This window comes from Narcine bancroftii, chromosome 11 (genome assembly GCF_036971445.1).
Source record: "Narcine bancroftii isolate sNarBan1 chromosome 11, sNarBan1.hap1, whole genome shotgun sequence".
Lineage (NCBI taxonomy): Eukaryota > Metazoa > Chordata > Chondrichthyes > Torpediniformes > Narcinidae > Narcine > Narcine bancroftii.
In genome coordinates this window covers 82,368,826-82,389,057 of record NC_091479.1, presented here as the reverse complement: position 1 = coordinate 82,389,057, position 20,232 = coordinate 82,368,826, and the positions used below count along the sequence as shown (strand labels likewise).

The 20,232-nt window shown below is 44.9% G+C and overlaps 2 protein-coding genes across 4 annotated transcripts in view; one reads left to right on the top strand and one right to left on the bottom strand.

Moving 5' to 3' along the window:
* Positions 1-2,961: 2,961 nt before the first annotated feature.
* The window catches only part of LOC138746033 (BH3-interacting domain death agonist-like), a 37,715-nt gene continuing 20,444 nt past the window's right edge, over positions 2,962-20,232 (top strand). The window contains exons 1-2 of one of the 3 annotated variants that reach the window (XM_069903731.1): positions 2,962-3,162; positions 4,965-5,163. The gene's annotated coding sequence lies outside the window, so the exon portion shown is untranslated. Of the gene's footprint in view, positions 3,163-3,190; positions 3,235-4,964; positions 5,164-20,232 lie in introns of those variants that run through there. The other 2 variants (XM_069903733.1, XM_069903732.1) reach the window with 2 other exon arrangements.
* bcl2l13 (BCL2 like 13) overlaps positions 5,153-20,232 on the bottom strand; it is a 79,352-nt gene continuing 64,272 nt past the window's right edge. The window contains exon 6 of the mRNA XM_069903724.1: positions 5,153-5,221. Coding sequence (XP_069759825.1) covers positions 5,186-5,221 — 36 coding nt within the window. The 3' untranslated portion in view covers positions 5,153-5,185. The remainder of the gene's footprint in view (positions 5,222-20,232) is intronic.

Sequence of the window (20,232 nt, the reverse complement as noted above, 5' to 3'; positions counted from 1 at the left end):
CAGTCTAGATACAGTAACTATATACACTATGTACATTGGTGATAGATCTGTACTATCACATTCACCCCTTCTTGGAGAATTGACCCGGGGAAAAAAAAAAACAAAAACGAGGGAGAGAATGAAAAGGAAGGGGTAGGTCAAGGACTGTAGCGGTCAGGGGGTCTGACCATCCGGCGTGACCGCCGTGGTGCCGGGATTGGGGTCGCTGGAGTGGTGTCACCAGCGGGCTCATCGGGTGCGACTGCTCCGTCGCTCAATTCCCCAGTCGTTTTGTCGGCAGGGTGGCCCGAGTCATTGGGGTGCTGTTGGTCCTTCTGTTGCGGCACGGGGCCTGGAGCATAAGGAGTTGGGGGGTTTGCTGGGTCTACCGCGTCCTGAGCTAGGTCCCGCACCGAAACAGTGTCCTCCCGCCCGTCTGGGAACTCCACGTATGCGTAATGTGGGTTCGCGTGGAGTAGAGTCACTCGGTCGACCAAGGGGTCATTCTTTGAGTGCCGGACGTGGCGTCGCAAAAGGACGGGGCCAGGGACGGTGAGCCATGCCGGTACAGTGGTTCCCGATTCGGATTTCCTCGGGAAAAGGAACATCCTTTCGTGGGGGGTGGCATTTGTTGCAGTACATAGGAGGGAGCGGATGGAGTGTAAGGCACTAGTGAGAACCTCCTGCCAGTGAGAGGTGGGGAGACCTTTAGACCGGAGAGCCAGTGTAACCGCTCTCCATATGGTGGCATTCTCCCTCTCGACCTGGCCATTACCGCGTGGGTTATAGCTCGTGGTCCTGCTTGAAGCAATGCCACACTCCAGAAGGTACTGTTGCAGCTCTGAACTCATGAATGAGGACCCCCTATCACTGTGGATGGAATTGGGGTACCCGAAGATGGTGAAAATACTGTGAAGGGCCTGTATCACTGAGGTGGCAGTGGTGTCTGGGCAGGCCACAGCGAATGGGAAGCGGGAGTATTCGTCGATGGCCGTAAGGATGTAGGTATTACGGTTGGTCGACGGTAGGGGTCCCTTAAAGTCTACGCTAAGACGCTCGAAGGGGCGGGTGGCTTTGATGACGTGGGAGTTATCCGGACGGAAGAAGTGGGGCTTGCATTCGGCGCACACCGAACAGGCTCGGGTCATGGAGCGGATCTCCTCAATTGTGTAGGGTAAGTTGCGCGCCTTGACAAAGTGAGCAAACCTAGTGACCCCTGGATGACAGAGCGCCTCATGGAGTTTCCGTAGTCTGTCCATCTGTATGCTGGCGCACGTCCCCCTGGAGAGCGCGTCAGGCGGGTCGTTGAGCTTACCAGGCCGGTACAGGATGTCATAGTTAAAGGTGGAGAGTTCGATTCTCCATCTGGCGATTTTGTCGTTTTTTATCTTACCACGCTGGGTGTTGCTGAACATGAAGGAGACCGCGCGTTGATCAGTCAACAGTGTAAAGCGCCTCCCAGCGAGGTAATGTCTCCAACGACGTACCGCTTCAACTATGGCCTGGGCCTCCTTCTCGATCGAGGAGTGTCTACTCTCCGGACCCTGGAGGGTTCTGGAGAAGAAGGCTACAGGCCGACCGGCCTGGTTCAAGGTGGCTGCCAGGGCGAAGTCGGATGCATCGCTCTCGACTTGAAACGGGACAGACTCATCGATCGCGTGCAGCGTCGCAGCAGCGATGTCAGATTTGATTCGATCGAAAGCCGCTGTGGCTTCGGTCGAGAGGGGAAAAGAGGTGGTCTTGATAAGAGGACGTGCCTTGTCGGCGTAGTTTGGAACCCATTGTGCGTAATAAGAGAAAAGGCCCAGGCAGCGTTTGAGAGCTTTCTGGGTATGTGGGGGGGGTAAGTCCATTAAGGGACGCATGCGGTCAGGATCTGGCATGACTATCCCGTTTTCCACCACACAACCTAGAATAGCGAGTCGTGTGGTCCGGAAAACACACTTGTCCAAATTGTAAGTCAGGTTTAGCTGACGGGCAGTTTGAAGAAATTTGTCTAGGTTGGCGTCATGGTCCTGCATGTCGTGGCCGCAGATGGTGATATTGTCCAGATACGGGAAGGTAGCGGTTAGCCCGTTCTGGTCCACCATCCTGTCCATTTCCCGCTGGAAGACCGCGACACCATTTGTGACCCCGAATGGTACCCTGAGAAATTGATATAGCCGCCCATTCGCTTCAAAGGCCGTGAATGGTCGGTCCTCGCAGCGGATCGGGAGCTGGTGGTAGGCCGAACGTAGGTCAATAGTGGAGAAAATGCGGTACTGGGCGATCTGGTTCACCACATCCGTGATGCGTGGCAGGGGGTACGCATCCAGGAGTGTGAAGCGGTTAATGGTCTGGCTGTAGTCGACCACCATCCGTAGTTTTTCCCCATTCTTGACAACCACCACCTGGGCTCTCCAGGGGCTTGAACTGGGTTCGATGATGCCCTCATCCAGCAATCTACGCACCTCACTCCTAATGAATTGCCTGTTTTCGTAACTATATTGCCGACTTTTGGTGGCCACAGGCTTCCAGCCAGGGGTGAGGTTTGCGAAGAGTGCTGGCGGGGCAATCCGGAGTGTGGAAAGGCCGCAGGATTGGCCCCGGGGCACGGGGGCGGGTTGCTCGGGTGCTTCGGGAGTGGGGCGATGGCGATGGCAGACCGAGAGGGGGGCGTGGGGTCCCCCAAAGTGTAGGGACACCGTTTGGAACTGACACTGGAAGTCTAATCCCAGCAACACTGGGGCGCACAATTGGGGAAGGACGAATAATTTAAAGTGGGTGACCGTCACGCCCTGTACTTCCAGCGTGGCGATGCAATACCCCTTTATCCCAGTCGAGTGCGACCTCGTCGCTAATGAGATCCTCTGGGTAGTGGGGATAATGTCAAGTCCCCAACGGAGGGCCAGATCTGGCTGGATAAAACTGTCAGTTGACCCAGAGTCAAATAAGCAATTGGTGTAGTGTCCATGCACTTTAATCAGTTCCATTGCTCTGGTGAGGGGATGAGAGCATTGCTGGTTTAATGTTATTGAAGCAGTTGACAGGCGAGTTTTGCGCGATGACGTCACGCAACGGGATGACGTCACGCAACGGGATGACGTCACGCAACGGGATGACGTCACGCAACGGGATGACGTAGTCAACGCTCGAGGAGCAGGTTGGAGAACCTCCCGGAAGTGCTGTTGTGGCGGGTGAATGGTAAGTAGTGGGGTTTGTAGTTGCTCGTGATCGGTGGTCGGGCCCTGGCGGTCGTCAGCGATGGACGCTAGGGTGAGCACCTGGTTGGCCGCGGGGGTGTCTGTGGCGGCAGCAGCAGCGGCGGTAGCGTCGGCCCCGGGGGTGTCCGTGGCGGCGGCAGCAGCGGCTGTAGCGTCGGCCCCGGAGGTGTCCGTGGCGGCGGCAGCAGCGGCGGTAGCGTCGGCCCCGGGGGTGTCTGTGGCGGCGGCGGCAGCAGCGGTAGCGTCGGCCCCGGGGGTGTCCGTGGCGGCGGCAGCAGCGGCGGTAGCGTCGGCCCCGGGGGTGTCTGTGGCGGCGGCAGCAGCGGCGGTAGCGTCGGCCCCGGGGGTGTCCGTGGCGGCGGCAGCAGCGGCGGTAGCGTCGGCCCCGGGGGTGACTGTGGCGGCGGCAGCAGCGGCGGGCGAGAGGCAGGCCATCACCATGGTTGCGACGGTGGGTTGCCCCTTCCGGGTTCGGCGTCTCCGTGACGTCAGGCGTTGCCGTGCAGGGGAGCCCTCGCTCTCATTGGACGAGAGCTCTGGGGAAGAAGAGTTTGAATGGGATAGTGGCGGTTGGGCTTCACACGAGGCACTGTGTTTGCTGGCGGCCATTTTAGACCTACAGACTGCAGCAAAGTGGCCCTTTTTAAGGCACTTCTGGCACCTGGCTTTTCTTGCTGGGCACTGGGATCTGCTGTGCTTGTTCCTCCCGCAGAAATAACATTTCGGGTTCGCACGGGGCAGGGTAGCAGCAGCCGACAGGCCGTCAGGGGTAGGGTAGAAGGGCACTTTACTCACATCAGAACGAGGGGTCCAGTCCCTAGAGAGCTCGGTGGACTTTAAGGCTGCATCCTCCATTGTGATTGCAATCCGGGCCACGTCCTCTAGTTTTTCTACCCCTTGTTCGAGCAAACGCAGCCTCACTTCGTTCGATCGGAGCCCAGCCACATAGGCATCCCGGACGAGGTCGCTAGTGATCTCGGCAGCAGTTTTGTCCACACAGTTACAGTCCTTGCCCAATGCCTTTAGTACTTGTAAATATGCCCTGCTGGACTCACCGGGCTGTTGTTTCCTCGACGCAAGCATGAGCCGGGCATGAACTCTGTTCACCGGTTGATCATACAGTCCTTTCAGTACCTTTATGGCTGCGGTGTAAGTGGTCTCATCCTGGATGTTCTCGTAGACTCTCAAGGACACCATAGACAGCAATGCTGTTAGACGCTGGTTATCCTCCTCCACCTGAATGAATCTCAGGAAGTTTTCAAAGTTCAGCAGCCAGAAGTTAAAGGCTTTGAAGGCTGTAGCTGACTGTGGGTCGATATCAAGTTTTTCTGGCCGAGTTAAACGCTCCATCCCTTTCAAAAAAAATTCCTTTTGCTAATAAAATTGTAGAGCTCGTCGAAAGAACCAAAGACTTGTTGATCCAAACCAAGGCTTTTATTAGCAAAAGATCGGAGCTCTTCACAGGTGGCCGACCAGTCCGGAATGATCCGACCTGGCTAGGGACACAACCCTTTAAGGCCCAAACAATAGGTGTGGCTTAGCTCTCAGCCAATCGCTGTAAGCACAGTCTAGATACAGTAACTATATACACTATGTACATTGGTGATAGATCTGTACTATCACACCTACCACGGTGTGATTCACATAAGGACCCCATGTCCATCTCAGAGTGTTCACTCTTTCCACATTCTTCAGCCGGAGCCACGTCACGTGACATTTCTGTTCGTAAACACCTTGGCACTAATTTTTTCCATTTGAATTTCCTTTTACCTCTGTGAACAGGATGTTTCTTGCTCCTGTTGGACTGAATAACTGTGGATTCCTTTCGTTTAACCTTTGCGTGATCACTTGGACCCAAGCTATTCCGTTTAGCTGAAGACATCTCGAGTGTTGCTAATTTACTTTTTGACGTTTCATCCATCAGTAAAGTCCTTTTTGCGTAGGCCATCAAGATCCTAAACTCAAAGTTGTCATCATCTGTGTAAGTGTACTCTGATATGGAATCACTCTCCACTGCGTCTGATGGATCCATGTTTTACCTTAAAATGCAAAACATTTTTAGATTATCAACAATGTTATGCATGCTCTCTGACAATAAATGTGATATTTGAACTTTGTTGGTATAATGGGGAGAGGGGGAGGAAATGCATTGGGCCAAGATGCAGAGGTAGAGAAACACATGCTTGGAATGAGATTTGGAGAAGTGAATATTTCAACTTGCAATAACTTTGTATTATCAGATCACCTGTATCATTGCTTCCTCAAGTCCACTAGATCGACAGCAAAACCCTGATAATCTGCCATATGACTATTCAAAAACCAGAATGTTTCTACCTCAATGAGGCCCCAGCTTTCTTTCGCATGGTTTACATGGTTCACTGGAGAAACATTACCCTGTACAACATGCGTACATAGTTAACTGAGAGAGTATTGAAGTATTGATAAAAATCTAGAAAAGCTACTGAGCTCACCATTATCGGAGTTTTACTGCTCAGAGGTGTTGCAATTTTAGAACATGTCAATTTGAATTGCGTCCCTAAATCAAAAATTGTCACCGAAAGTTTCAAAATGATCTACATTTTAAAATATTAACTCTTGCATGGATACTGACAATCATACGATGTTGTTGTGGTCGTTGTGTTACAACTTTGTACCAAGATTTCATCTATATCAAAATGCAGATAGGTTTCATTGTTTGCAACTCCTTGACGCGGTCAAACAGCCACCAGGCCAGAACCAACAAAAAGCGAAACGAAATTGTTGCTTTATTTACGCTTGTATCGTGGAAAAACTTACCTTACTTACTTATTAAAGAGGTGCATTACTTAAAACAATCTTCTGCACTTAATACCTGGTCTTTAAAAATTAATTTACTATTAAGGACACGAGCATGCAACAAATACACATTTCCAGAGGAAACCCTAAACTGCACACACCTTTTCAATGGGTCAATGGGGAAAAAACCTCGCTTCATCTAATAACCCCCCAAGTTTGTCGATTGCCAGAAGTTAGTCGGAACCCAGGCAGGGTCGTCCGTGGGTTGAGAGTTTACTACAAGTCAACAAAGGTCGTTTTCGAAGTTCCCGCAGAATTCACGTTAAATGCAAAAATTCCGCGTGATGTCCTGAAGTGTCTAACAGCACAACCTGGACATTTAGCCGGGACATTAAATGCACCTCCCTGAAATTAGGACCTTAAAGTACTAACCTGTAAATGGAAGGAACCTTCAACAACTGGATCTTTGAAGTAAAACGCAACTCAAGTGTCGTCGCTACTCAGACAAGTTGCTGTGCAGGATTCCTCATCAGATTTCCAAAGTAGTCATTGGTGACGGCTCAAACCCCGGGGGTGTAACTTGGAAACACTTAAGCGAGTCAGGTGGTATTTGTGGAAAGAGGAATCGAGTTGAGATTCCTCATCGGAGCAGGGAAAGTGAGTAAACAATTTACGGGAAAAGGAGAGGACAAATAACAATGTTAGGGTGCGGCTGGGGTTTCCCGGCGGATAAGTTGTCGAGGTCGTCAGGTCAATAGGTGGTTGCGATGAAGTTGGAGGGAGGGAGAAAATGAACAGAAGTGAAGGACGAAGGGCAGTTAGAGAGTGCAAATAAAAACAGAAACGTTACAAGAGCAGAGCTTAAAGAAGGTCAGGCTGTGATCATTTTTTTAAATCTGACCCAGCAGAGATGGCCATTTCTGGCACAAAGGTCATTCAAATTGGGGGATTTGACATTGAATCTGAACAGTTGTGATGCCTGCTGAGAGAAGGTGAGGGTGCTCCTACTTTGAGCCTCAATAAATTAGTACTGGAGCACAAAAATGCCTAGGTCTGAGTAGGTAGGAGGCAAAAGGGAGCTGAGTGGTTCACCAGGGGAACTAGCTCTCTTTTCCACTTGTTATGTGTAGGTCTGTCACTGACCTGGTTATCGTTTCAGCACTGGTGGGCACAGGTTTGCCAGTGTAACAACTGAGCAAGTTGAATCACGATCGCACTCTAAAACAGTATTGGCAAACAAAGATCTGTTAATGTGGAACATTGGTAGGAAATGGACATAGTAGAGGTTTGATATTGATAAGCATAGGTCTGTCACTATAAAATTAGGGAGTGCAGTATGACTAGGCACAACTCTCTAAGGTGCAGTACTGATAGCATCATTCTGTCACAGTATTAGACAGAGGTAGAGACCTGACAGCGACTTACGATGGTGCCATCAGTTGTTTTGTGTTGGCAGAGCAGTCTGTGATTAGTGTACCAAGGGGAAGCTTAAGTGTCTGTTGGAAGGAAACTGTTCTTGAACCTAGAGGATTCTGGTTTTCAGGCTTAGAACTACAGAACACAACACAGAAATAGACCCTTCAACCCATCTAGACCATGCTGTACTATTATTCTGCCTCGTTTCACTGACCTGCACTCAGACTATACCTCTCCGATCCATGTATCCTATCTAATCTCTTAAATATTGAAGTTGAACTACTTCCACTTTCACAATCCTCTCTGTGAAGAAGTCCCCCTTAAACATTTCATCCATGTCCCCAAATTCTGGCCTTATCCATGCTCAATGGCAACTGAGGTGTTTACCCTATTACCGTTCATAATTTTGTATTCATCTATCAAATCTTCTCTTACTTTGATACTTCAGGGAATGAAGTAAAACTTTTTCAATCTTTCCCTATAACACAGCTCTTCAAGTCCTGGCAACATCTTTGTACATTTTCTCTACACTCTTTCAATCTTATTGATATCTTTCCTGTAGGTAGATGACCGAAACTGAGCATGATACACCAAATTTGACCTCACCAATATCTTATACAACTTCACCGTAACATTTCAACTCCTATGCACATATTTGATTCAAAGCCACTATGACCTGATCAACCTGTGACACCACTTTCAAGGAATTATGTATTTGTATACTACAGTTCCCTACCATTTACTGTGCAAGTCCAACCCTAGTTTTTCTTCCCAAAGAACTAAAACCTCACACCTCTCTGAAGGTAGCAGTGAGAAGATGTTGTGACCAGCGTAATGGGGTCCTTTATGATGTTGGCTGCCTTCTTGAGGCAACGCCTCACATGGATATCTGCAATGGATGGACTGACGGATCCTGTGATATGCCTGGCTATGTTTGCTACCTTCTATATTTCTGGGCACATATTGCCAAACCAAGCTGTGATGCAGTCAGTATACTTTCCATCTGATGACAAGCCAAACCTCCTCTGACTCCTTAGAAAGCTAGTATGCCTTACTTTGATGTACTGGCTCCAGGAAAGGACTTCTGAAATATGGTCTCCCAGGAACTTGAAGGTTCTTCCTCTTTCCCATTAAATCAGACAGGTGTGTGGTCCTTTGAACTCTCCTTCCTAAAATCAACTATCAACTCCTTGGTCCTGGTGATGTTGAGAGCAAGATTGTTCTAGCACCACCCATCCAGATTCTCAATCTCCATCCTGTATGGTGACTCATCCTTTCCAGTTATTTGACCAATAATGGTAGTGTTGTCAGAGAATTTGTAGATCGAGTTAGAGCTGAACTTGGCTGCACAGTCATGGGTGTACAAGGATTAGAGTAGAGGACTAAGCATGCAGCCTTGGGGTGCCCCTGTGTTGATAGTGTGGGGGAAGTGATGTTGCCAATCTGCACTGCAAATAAAGTGGGCCCAGATCCTTCCTGAGTTAAAAGTTTATTCACTCTATAACCAACCTTTCAAAGCCTTTAATCACAGTAGACATTAGTGCCACTGGCCAATCATCATTGAACATATCACTGTCTACTTCTTAGGCACTGGAATGATGGATGTCCTTTTGAAGCAGGTAGGGGACCTCTGACTGCCATAGCAAGAGGTTGAAAAGGTCCACAAAAATTTCAGCCAATTGGTTTGCATAGGTTTTAAGGACATGGTCAGACTGGATGCGTTTCAAGGAATCACTCTTCTGGAGATTCTGTTCACCTCAGCCTCAGAGACTGGGAGCACAGAGACATGGGGTGGTAGGGGGAGGGGGTGCTTGCAAGAGCTCTCGTTTTCTGTTTTGAAGCATTATATTCCAAGGCACTTCACAAAAAAATGTTGCTGAAATATAATTGTTTGCCATTTACTTTCAATTCAATGAAAAAACAGATAAATAGCAAGAAAAGTGCAATAAGCAAAGATGTAAACATTTTTAGATTTTAAAATAAACTTTCAAATCTAGAAATAAAAAGTGGTATTTGCACAGTGGTATTATTTTAAAATGGGTTTAACAGTGGTTTTGGCGACAAAATGTTGGAGGAATTTAGATTTTACCAAAGATAATGGTTTACGTGAAGCCCTTGTTATCACCAGCTGGGGACGAAGGCTTTATCTCTGGTTATACTTCACTCATGCCCACATCACAGAGATTGAAGGATATCCCATTGCTTCACCCATCCAGCTCCTCAAAACCAGTTTTACATCTCACCAAATGCAAGAGAATTTAAAAAATACATCAAACTTGTTAATTTAATGAAGGAGAGTTCTTCATTTTACTCAAAAGTTTTAAAATTTTAACCATAACTTTACTTAACTTTGTTGAAAAATTATAAACTTAGTTATCATGGAAAGAATTTTTAAAGAAACCCATCCCTAAATAGTAGTCCTGTTGGGGAATTTACACATGGGGATTTTTTGATAATTTTCTGATTTATTTTTGAAATTTCAAATGAAACAGGGCATCTATCAAAAGATAATGGTTAGTGTTAAGGTTTTGACATCATTGCACTAGTTGACACACCTATTCTGGGAAGAGTTCCATTTCCAAAAAGGTGCAGATGGATTGTAAGAAATCAAAAGCTAATATACTGAAGGTGCACAACTTGAATGTGATACTGAGACTGGAGTTTGGATCTTGTTACACTACGTTAATAGTGTTTCATATCATTACTTGGGAACTAAAAATCGAGGTTGAAATGCACCTGTTAAAATAATAAATTAATTAATCTCATTTAAACACTAAGAATCTTAATTGAAAGAATTAATGTCAAACAAATCGATTAGAGTGGAAAATACTTCCTCCGTTGGCTTGTCATCTCAAGATATAAAACAACTAGGACTGGAATGGAGGAACATAGAACTTAAAAAGCAGGAACAAGCCTCTACCTGTCTCTCCACCTCTCCCATTGTCTGTCCAATCAATACACTACCACCTCTTCCCCTGGCTGTCACTTAATAAGGTTATGGTTGATTAGATTGTAATCTGAATTCTGCATTTTCACCTCTTGTAAAATTTTACAATGTTGATTTTCAAAAATCTAGCTAACTCTGCTTCAACTGTCCTTTGAGGAAAAGAGTAGCAAAGATCTCAGCTCAGTAGAGGCCTTTCAGCCCTCGATGTGGTGTTGACCCTTAAAACAATTCTAAACCCTCTCTACCACGTAACCCTCTATTTTTCTTTCATCCATGTGTCTGTCTAGGAATCTCTTAAATGCCACTGATGTTTCAGCCTCCGCCACTATCCCTGACAAGCCATTCCAGGCACCCACAACTCTGTGTAAAAAAACTTACCCCTGATCTCTCCCCTAAATTTCCATCCCTTCACTTTACACATGTCCTCTGAGGTTTGCTATTCCTGCCCTCTCATAACCTTGTAAACCTCTATTAAGTCCCCTCTCATCCTTTTATGGTCTAAAGGAAAAAAGTGCCAGCTCTGCCAAACTTGCCTCATAAGACTTATTTTCCAATCCAGGTAACATTCTGGTAAATCACCTCTGCACCCTCCCCCATAGCTTCCACATCCTTCCTGTAATGAGGTGACCAGAACTAAACACAATATTGTGATTTCACCAGATTTGTAGAATTGCAACATACCTCTCTCTATTGTTGAACTCAATCCCCCTATTAATGAAGCCCAGTACTGCATAGGTCTTCTTAATTATCTTATCAATCTGTGCAGCAATGTTGAGGGTTGTAAACGACCATTAATCCTGTAATCGGCATTCTGATTTGTCTTTCCAAAATGCATCATCTCACACTTATCTGCATTAAACTCCATCTGCCACTTCTCCACCCAACTCTGCATCCTGTCTATATCCTTTGGCAACCTTCACACTTATCTGGATTAAACTCCATCTGCCACTTCTCCACCCAACTCTGCATCCTGTCTATATCCTTTGGCAACCTTCAGCTCCATTCAACTCCTCCAACATTCGTATCATCCACAAACTTATCAACCCATCCTCCCGCCTCTTCATCAAGGTCATTTATAAAATTCACAAAGAACAGGGGCCCCAGAACAGATCCTCCACTAGTCACTGACCTCCAGGAAGAATACTTTCCTTCCATTACTACTCTCTGCTTTCTATCCGCAAGCGATTTTTTTTTATCCGGACAACTAAGGTTCCATGGATCTCATGCCTCAAGAGTTTCTGTCTTCTTAAGGAAAAAAAAAGGCCTTTTTTGTTGTAACTTGTGCCCTCTTATTTTAAACAGTGACACTTTTTGATCCCACCAGCACTGTGGGATTACATTCAATAGAACTTTGGCAATTCACCACCTCCTTCTCAATGACAAAGGACAATAAATGCTGATATTGTGAGCAGTGCCCAACTCCTGGAAGATTAATAAATAAGATGCTGTCAAGACCTTTCTGAATCTAGTGTTTTTATCAAGTTACCTGCTCCTAAACTCCACCATACACCGACTATTCAATTTTTTCTCTTAAGTAATTTCACATGTTTAAGGTATCAATTTGATGAATCTTTTCTGAACTGCTTCATCTATTGAAAAATGCAGCACTTGGTGTTGTATTGAAATAAACGGACAAGAAAGCTAACAGATTTGACCCTTAGTTTCTATCGAGTTGTGTGATTTCATAGGGGAAGTAAGATTGTTGCTGGAACTGGTCTTGCTATCCCTGAGCAAGACAGTGGAACAATCAATCAGGATTATGGATTGCTCATTCTGTTCATTATTTTGTGGCTTTTATTGAGGAAGGAAGCTTGCAGGATGCCATCAATATTGCCAAGATCATATGAGGTGAGTCAGTGATGTCCCAAAAGGATGACTGGTGTCCAACAATCTACTCGAGAATGCTCTAGGCAGAGCGGAGATCACTGGGGACAAATAAACTATTTTTTTAAAAATATTTTTATTGAATTTAATCAAAAACATATACATAATAGGTTTCTAAAGAACCAAATACAATATCGATTATATTGTACAATCAAACCCATAAGTATTTATTGCCCCCAAAAAAGAGGGAAAAAAAACACAGTTGCTCCAACCCCTCCTATTAAACAAAGTTGAATTTGTGGCAGCGCAGGTGAACCGGCCCCGCTTGTAATCCACGCGGCAGGGCAGCCGGCCAAAATGGCGCCGTCGGGGGGGGGGTTTCCCCTTCTTCTCAGCACAGGGCTCAGAAGCCTGCACTGGGGGACCACTTGATGCCTGGGTGACATCAGTGCCCCCCAGTGCGGTTCTCAGCCAAGTCCAGCCCAGCAGCCTGCAATAAATCAGTTCTGCTCACTGAGCTCAACCCGTCTGGTTGTGTGTTCTTTCGTTAGCAGTGTAGCTGCCACTACAAATTAATATTATTAGAAGCCTTGGAATCAAGCAGCACCCTCCAGAGGTCCAGCAAAGCAAACCAGTCTACCACATCCAAGTACCTTAATATTTTAAAAATATTTTATTTTGATTTTTCATTATTAAACAGGAGATCACATTATTGGTTGTTACAGAGCATATCAATATCATCCAGTAATTTACCCCCATTCCTCTCCTTACCCCTCCCTCCCCCCCCCGGGAGAAAGGAAAAGATAGAAATGACATGAAGAAAGAGAGTTAAGAGAAAAAGAAAAGGAAAAAAGAAGAAATGAGAGGGTGCTTCCAGTGTGTGTCCATGGAGATGGTGAGGCCATCCCCTTGTGTGGCCACTTTTCTTAATCCATCTGTTAGTGACTCTCTATAACCATTTTTGTCAGGAATCGGTTACAGTCGTGCTCCCGTGCACTCCAGATATGGCTGCCATATTCCAACGAAGGTGCTGTGTCGGCACCTAAGGTTTTATGTGATTTTTATTTCCCCATGGGAATACAGCTGTGCATCTCAGTAGTCCATTTGCTGATGAGAAGAGGGGAGGTGGACTTCCAGGTCATCGCTATGTATTTCTTTGCTATAGCCAGAGATATAAATATGAATTGAATTTGGTTTATTTGTAGCCTACGTCCATAAGGTTCCCTGGTAGATATAACATTGGATCCGGCGGGAAGGCTACCTTTGTTATTTTAGTTAGTATATTGGTCATATCCTGCCGTAATGGGGCTACCTTTACACAGGACCAGGTTCTTTGCTCCACTCCACATCTGAAGCACGTTTCTGGCACCTCTGGTTTTGCTTTGTGGATTTTTTATGGTGTGAGGCCATAAACTCTGTATCTAGAGTTGATAACTGTTGCGGCACTGTCTTTTCACCAGTCTGACCAACATCTTTCATCAATTGTAATGCCTAGGTCTGACTACCATCTTTCCTTTAATCTGTATAGCCCTTGTTTTGGGCTTTCAGCTTGGAGTACCGAGTACATTCTTGACCATGTACTTTAATTAATCAAATTGTGGTAAATGGACCCCATTTCTTAGCAAACATGACCTTAATTTTCCTGGCATTATGTCTAATTTTCTCTAGACTCAAAAAGGACTTGTTGTTCTGTAACCATTGTAAGTGGGTAGATGGAAAATCAACTTTCCATTTCAACAGGATTTCTCTTCTGGCCAGCAATGTAGAAAATGCCAAACTTGTCTTTGACTTGATGTTGAATTTATATTCTCATCCTTGGAGAAACTAAATGGTTTACGATTGATCCTGAAGGTATCCAAAAAGGTTTTAAAAATATCTATCCAAAATTTTCCTAATTTGGGACATGACCAAAGCATTCAAAAATGTTACATTTATCACAGTATGGATTGATATCAGGATAAATTTGAGAGAGTTTAACTTTAGAAAAGTGCACTCTATGTACCACTTTAAATTGAATCAAACTATGCCAACACAGAGAGAAGAATTATTGATAAGGCCTGGAATTGAGAAGGATAAGATCATTCTCCCATTCGGTTTTGATCTTAATTAAGGAAACTGTCTTTATATTCAATATTTTATAATCTTCTTCTTTCTTTGGCTTGGCTTCGCGGACAAAGATTTATGGAGGGGGTAAAAGTCCACGTCAGCTGCAGGCTCGTTTGTGGCTGACAAGTCCGATGCGGGACAGGCAGACACGATTGCAGCGGCTGCAGGGGAAAATTGGTTGGTTGGGGTTGGGTGTTGGATTTTTCCTCCTTTGCCTTTTGTCAGTGAGGTGGGCTCTGCGGTCTTCTTCAAAGGAGGTTGCTGCCCGCCAAACTGTGAGGCGCCAAGATGCACGGTTTGAGGCGATATCAGCCCACTGGCGGTGGTCAATGTGGCAGGCACCAAGAGATTTCTTTAGGCAGTCCTTGTACCTTTTCTTTGGTGCACCTCTGTCACGGTGGCCAGTGGAGAGCTCGCCATATAACACGATCTTGGGAAGGTGATGGTCCTCCATTCTGGAGACGTGACCCACCCAGCGCAGCTGGATCTTCAGCAGCGTGGACTCGATGCTGTCGACCTCTGCCATCTCGAGTACTTCGACGTTAGGGATGAAAGCGCTCCAATGGATGTTGAGGATGGAGCGGAGACAACGCTGGTGGAAGCGTTCTAGGAGCCGTAGGTGATGCCGGTAGAGGACCCATTATTCGGAGCCGAACAGGAGTGTGGGTATGACAACGGCTCTGTATACGCTTATCTTTGTGAGGTTTTTCAGTTGGTTGTTTTTCCAGACTCTTTTGTGTAGTCTTCCAAAGGCGCTATTTGCCTTGGCGAGTCTGTTGTCTATCTCATGTTGCCCATTCAGAGCCAGCTCTTCAGCGCTTGACGTCCTGCTTTGCGGAAACTGCCAAAATGTTTGGCCTGGAAGTCAGCCTGAAGAAAACTGAGGTCCTCCATCAGCCAGCTCCCCACCATGACTACCAGCCCCCCCACATCTCCATCGGGCACACAAAACTCAAAATGGTCAACCAGTTTACCTATCTCGGCTGCATCATTTCATATTTTATAATATAAAGCTGATATTATACCTTATGCACAAAATGTAGTTCAAAAAGTTTGTCTATAAGTTTCAGAACAATAAGACATGGAAATTCGAGATCAAATAAAATGCTTCATTTGGTCATACTTAAAAAATGTCTGTTCATTCTGCCATTCAACATTTTGTTGAATAAAAAGATCTTTAAAGCTTTTTTTATTCCTAGCCAATTCTATTCATCATAACCTGCATCTAAAATAGAGTCTTTCTCATGGTCGAGGCTTGGGAGTTGATGTAGATAAAGGGTTCACACCGAAACGTGGACTATTTCAACCCAGGGATACTGTCTGACCTGCTGGGGGTCTCCGGCAACTCTGCTCCAGGTCCTGCCGCGTCCGTGCAGTTCCTTGCCGGGTTTTACGTGCACAGCAGTAAAAACAATCACGACTTGCTGAATTCAAATGTGTGCACCGAGAAACGCGGAAGCGTCTCTAACTATGAGGAGGAAGTTAGTCAACGTGTACATTTTGCAAGGGATTTCTCCGAAAAGTGCTAGTGGTTGGACGTCCAGCGAGCAGTTCCCAGCGGTGGGGGAGCTGGGAGGAGGACTGAACTCACATCGGTCCTACTGCATCAATCCACCTTTCCCCCGCACAGCTTTCAATAGGAAACCTCGGGAAAACGGACGGTAGTAAATCATGGGAATGGGATTCTGCCCTTAATTCCGAGGTGTAACATCCAGCTGATGACCAAAAAGTTTCAAAGTACCCCATGGACTGTGAATTATTGTGTAAAAGTAAATTACCTCTCCTGATGTACTTTAAAATAACTGCGGGCAGGGGTTCGTTGCAACTTTCCTCTGAGCTCCAACAATGGGGAACTTGGTGTGGGCTGAAGAGTAGACGTCGGCCGTCATAGGAGCGGGTGGGTCCTTCAGAGTGTCTTTGGATCTTTTAGTTTACTTGGGTGAAAGGCCAGACAGGGACGGATCACCTTCAGCAAAGCAGAACTCCCTTCAGAATTGCACACGTTTCATCCTGAAGAGTGTGATTAATACTTGCACCATGACCGGTGATTAATACCTTTAACCCAGTGGTTCTCAACCTTTTGCCTTCCACTCACTTACCACTTTAAGTAATCCCCATGCCATGGGTGCTCTGTGATTAGTAAGGGATTTTACTAATTAAGGTGGTATGTGGATGGAAAGAAAAAGTTTGAAAACCATTGTTTTAATTGTACCTAATTGACTCGTTATGTGCACGGTTTCATAACTCCGAAGGAAATGGGCCAATGACAATTTTTCTCAAGCAAAGTATTTCGGTAACAAATGGATTTAGAGCAGTGATTCTCAACCTTCCCTTCTCACTCACTTACCACCTTAAGCAATCCCTTACTAATCTCAGAGCATTTATGATATAGGGATTACTTAAAGTGGGATATGAGTGGAAAGAAAAAGATTGAGAACCACTGGACCCATCTTTTTATTTTACAAGCCTCACTCAAGACCCTTTCTCCCACTTTAAGACTTCTTCCTCCTCTTGGACACCTCGTCCTGGCCATTTGCCAGCTCTGGATCTTTTTATTTCCAACTGGCACCAAGACATCAACTGTCTCAACTTCACCACTCCTCTCTCTTATTCCAATCTCACCTCCTCTGAACACTCTGCACGCCACTCTCTCTCTGCAACAATCCCAACCTCACAAAAAGAATAACTGTCTACTGCCTTTTACAATCGGACTGCTTTCAGTTCAAGAGATAAAAGAGGAACTTGTGGGCCAGGCAGCATCTGTGGAGGGTGAGAGATAGTTGACGTTTTGGGTCAAGACACTACATGAAATCTGAGAGTGTAAAGGAGAGATAAGCAGTGTAACAAGAAGAAAGGAGTGAGGGAGGTGAAAATGAGGCAAGACTGACAATTAATAGGTGGAACTAGGTGAGGAGAGATGGATTGGCAGATAGTTGGGATGGGTGGAGAGACTGGCAGGTGATGAGTGGTGGCGGATTACAGAATCTGAAAAGAAAGGAAGGTGAAGAGTTGAATTAAGCAAGGGATGGTGGTCAAATGGGAACTGTTGGTGGGAGAGAATAGGAGACCCAGTGGGCGGGGTGTTTGGATCATGAGAATAGGTGGGGATGGCAAGAAAACCAGGTAACAGGAGGCTGGGGCCAGAATTGGTAAGAATCGTGTGTGTAAGAAGATGTGAAAGGATCTGAAATTAGAGAATTCAATATTAATTCCATTGGGTTTTAGACTACCTAAATATAAAAGAGGAAATGTGGGGGAAATTTAATTCAAACTTTCACATCATTAAAAAAACAAAAGCGAACATTGGAGATGAAGGAAAAAGGAGAAGTAAAAGGTAAACAGTTAATTTCAAATGACCAACCAGTTTTTTTAATCATGTAAATTACTCAAAAGCAGCTGGATTGTTTTTCTTCTTGGCTTAGAAATGTGACAGCTCACATGGAATCTTTCCATGTCCCTTATCCAAATGGAAATACTTCACTGGTATGTGGAATTCAAGCAACCAGCAAAGAAATTGAGGAAAATAAATAAAAATGAAAATAATAAGAATAAATTAAAATGTTAAAAAAAAACATGTTTAAAATGGGCACTGTTCGTTTGCCAATCCACCACTTGCACACTCATCAACCATCTAAGACATTAAGGCCCAGTCTCAGAAAATCAATCTGTTTTAAATGAGGTCCAACACTGATATTGATATTGTTGAGGTTGAGCAATGCCACTCTCTTCATACTTCCAAAAACCAGGGTTTTTTTCGAATGGTTTAGTTTGAAAAGGTCAGTAGATGGTTTCATATCAGGACCCATGTTGCAAGAAAAAGGAAAGGAGTTCCATGAGAAGATTGAGGCATCGTGTTCTTTATCAAACAGCTGGCTTAGCACATTCAAGATTTGTCATGGTATCCATATATTAGACTTGATTGGTGAGCAGAAATTAGCAGATCATGAGGCAGCAGATAAGTTTTAGTTAGGCATTGTAAGAAGTCAAGCAACCGTAAAATGCACTTGTCTGGCACTTATCGATCCCCATAGGTGCTGGATACCAGAGGCTTTACAGTAACTGAGCAAATATCAAACTGCTGGAGAAGCTAATCAGGACAGGACAGACAGTATCTGTGGAGGCAGAGGGATGGACAACATTTCAAGATCTGAAATATCAACCTACCTTCTACCACCACAGATGCTGCCGGATCCGCTGGGTTCATTCAGCAATTTGTTTTTTGCTCCAAGATAGAACAGTATCTTATTGTATATGTTGAATGTTTAGTGGGTTTGGAGGGGGGTGAGAAAGAGGGAGGGAAGAGAGGGGGGGAAAAGGGGAGAAAATGACATTGTATATTCAAGAGGGAAATGTTTATGTGTATTTTGGTTAATATGGTTCATAGTGTGAAAAATTTTTTTTTTTAAAAAAGATAGAACAGTATCTGAAGTCTTTTGTGACTCCGTGAAATAACTGAGTTCAGGTCAGGGGTGAGAGCACGTCTGGTGAAGAATGGAATCATGTAACAAACCGCTGTCCATGTGTCATACCAAAGACATTCTACAAAGACAAGAGGATGATTCTACTGTAAGTAGAAACATTGAGGGGTTATTTCTAAGATGTTTTTAAAAATATAGAAATGCAAATTAGGAAAAAATTCTTGAGGCATTGTAGCACTGTAACATAGGTTATAGAAGGAGATAAAACTGATAAAAATGGAGCACAAAATTTAAAGTTCAGATTTATTGTCAGAGTACATCATGTAGAAATTACAGCTCTTTTTATACATCATCCCCCTCATTTTAGGGCAGCATAATGTTTGGGACATTTGGCTTCACAGATGTTTGTGAGTCCTCATGTATATTTAATTATTTCATTGGTGCAGGTATAAGAGAGCTAGGCTTGTTTCTAAGTTTTTAATCACCTTTGGAGTCTGTCATTGCCATTTTTCAACCTGAGGATTCAGAGTTGTGCCAATGAAAGTCAAAGAAGCCACTATGAGGCTGAAAAACAAGAACAAAACAGTAAAAGACATCGCCCAAACCTTAGGATTTCCTAAATCAACAGTTTGGAACATCATAAAGAAGAAAGAACGTACAGATGACCTCAGTGATCACAAAGGGTCCGGGAGGCCAAGGAAGATCTCCACTCCTGATGACAGAAGAATTCTCATCATAATGAAGAAAAATCCCCAAATGTATGTCCAACAGATCAGAAACACTCTTCAGGAAGCAGGTGAGGACGTGTCAATGACGACTGTCTGCAGAAGACTTAATTCACAGAAATACAGAGGCTTCACTGAAAGATGTAAAACCAATAATTAGCCATAGAAACAGGACGGCCAGATTACAGTTTGCCAATAAGTATTTGAAAGAGCCTGCAGAATTCTGGAAATAGATCTTATGGATAGATGAGACCAACATTAACCTGTATCAGAGTGTTGGCAAGAGCAAAGTGTGGAGGTGTAAAAGTACTGCCCAAGATCCAAAACATACCACCTCATCTGTGAAACATGGTGGTGGGGTTGTTATGGCCTGGGCATGTATGGCTGCTACAAGTACTGGTGCACTTCACTGGTGAGGTCGCTGTTGATGGCAGTAGCAAAATGAATTCTGAGATATCTTGAAACATTGCCTGTTCAAGTTTGAGAAAATAGTTGGTGCATTGTCAATAATTGTTGGAAGGTCCTTCCAATTATTCTTCCACAATGAGGCATATTTGGTCCTCCATTACAGGCCAAGCTTTCAGTCTGGAAACTCCTAATCTTTGAATTCCATACTGCTTTTTCTAGTGCAATTATGTTCCTCTGTCCTAATTGTGCACCATTAAGGAAAGGGCTATTTCTTTGCATTATGATGAGCACACAATCTTTCCAGTGTGTTCACAGTAAATGATGTTAAGCTACATTTTGATTTGTACTTTGAGGTTTTTAACCACACTGAGCGCTGTCACATTTCAATGGAATTGTACAGGGTTTGTGATGGTCACCGTGGTCGAACACTG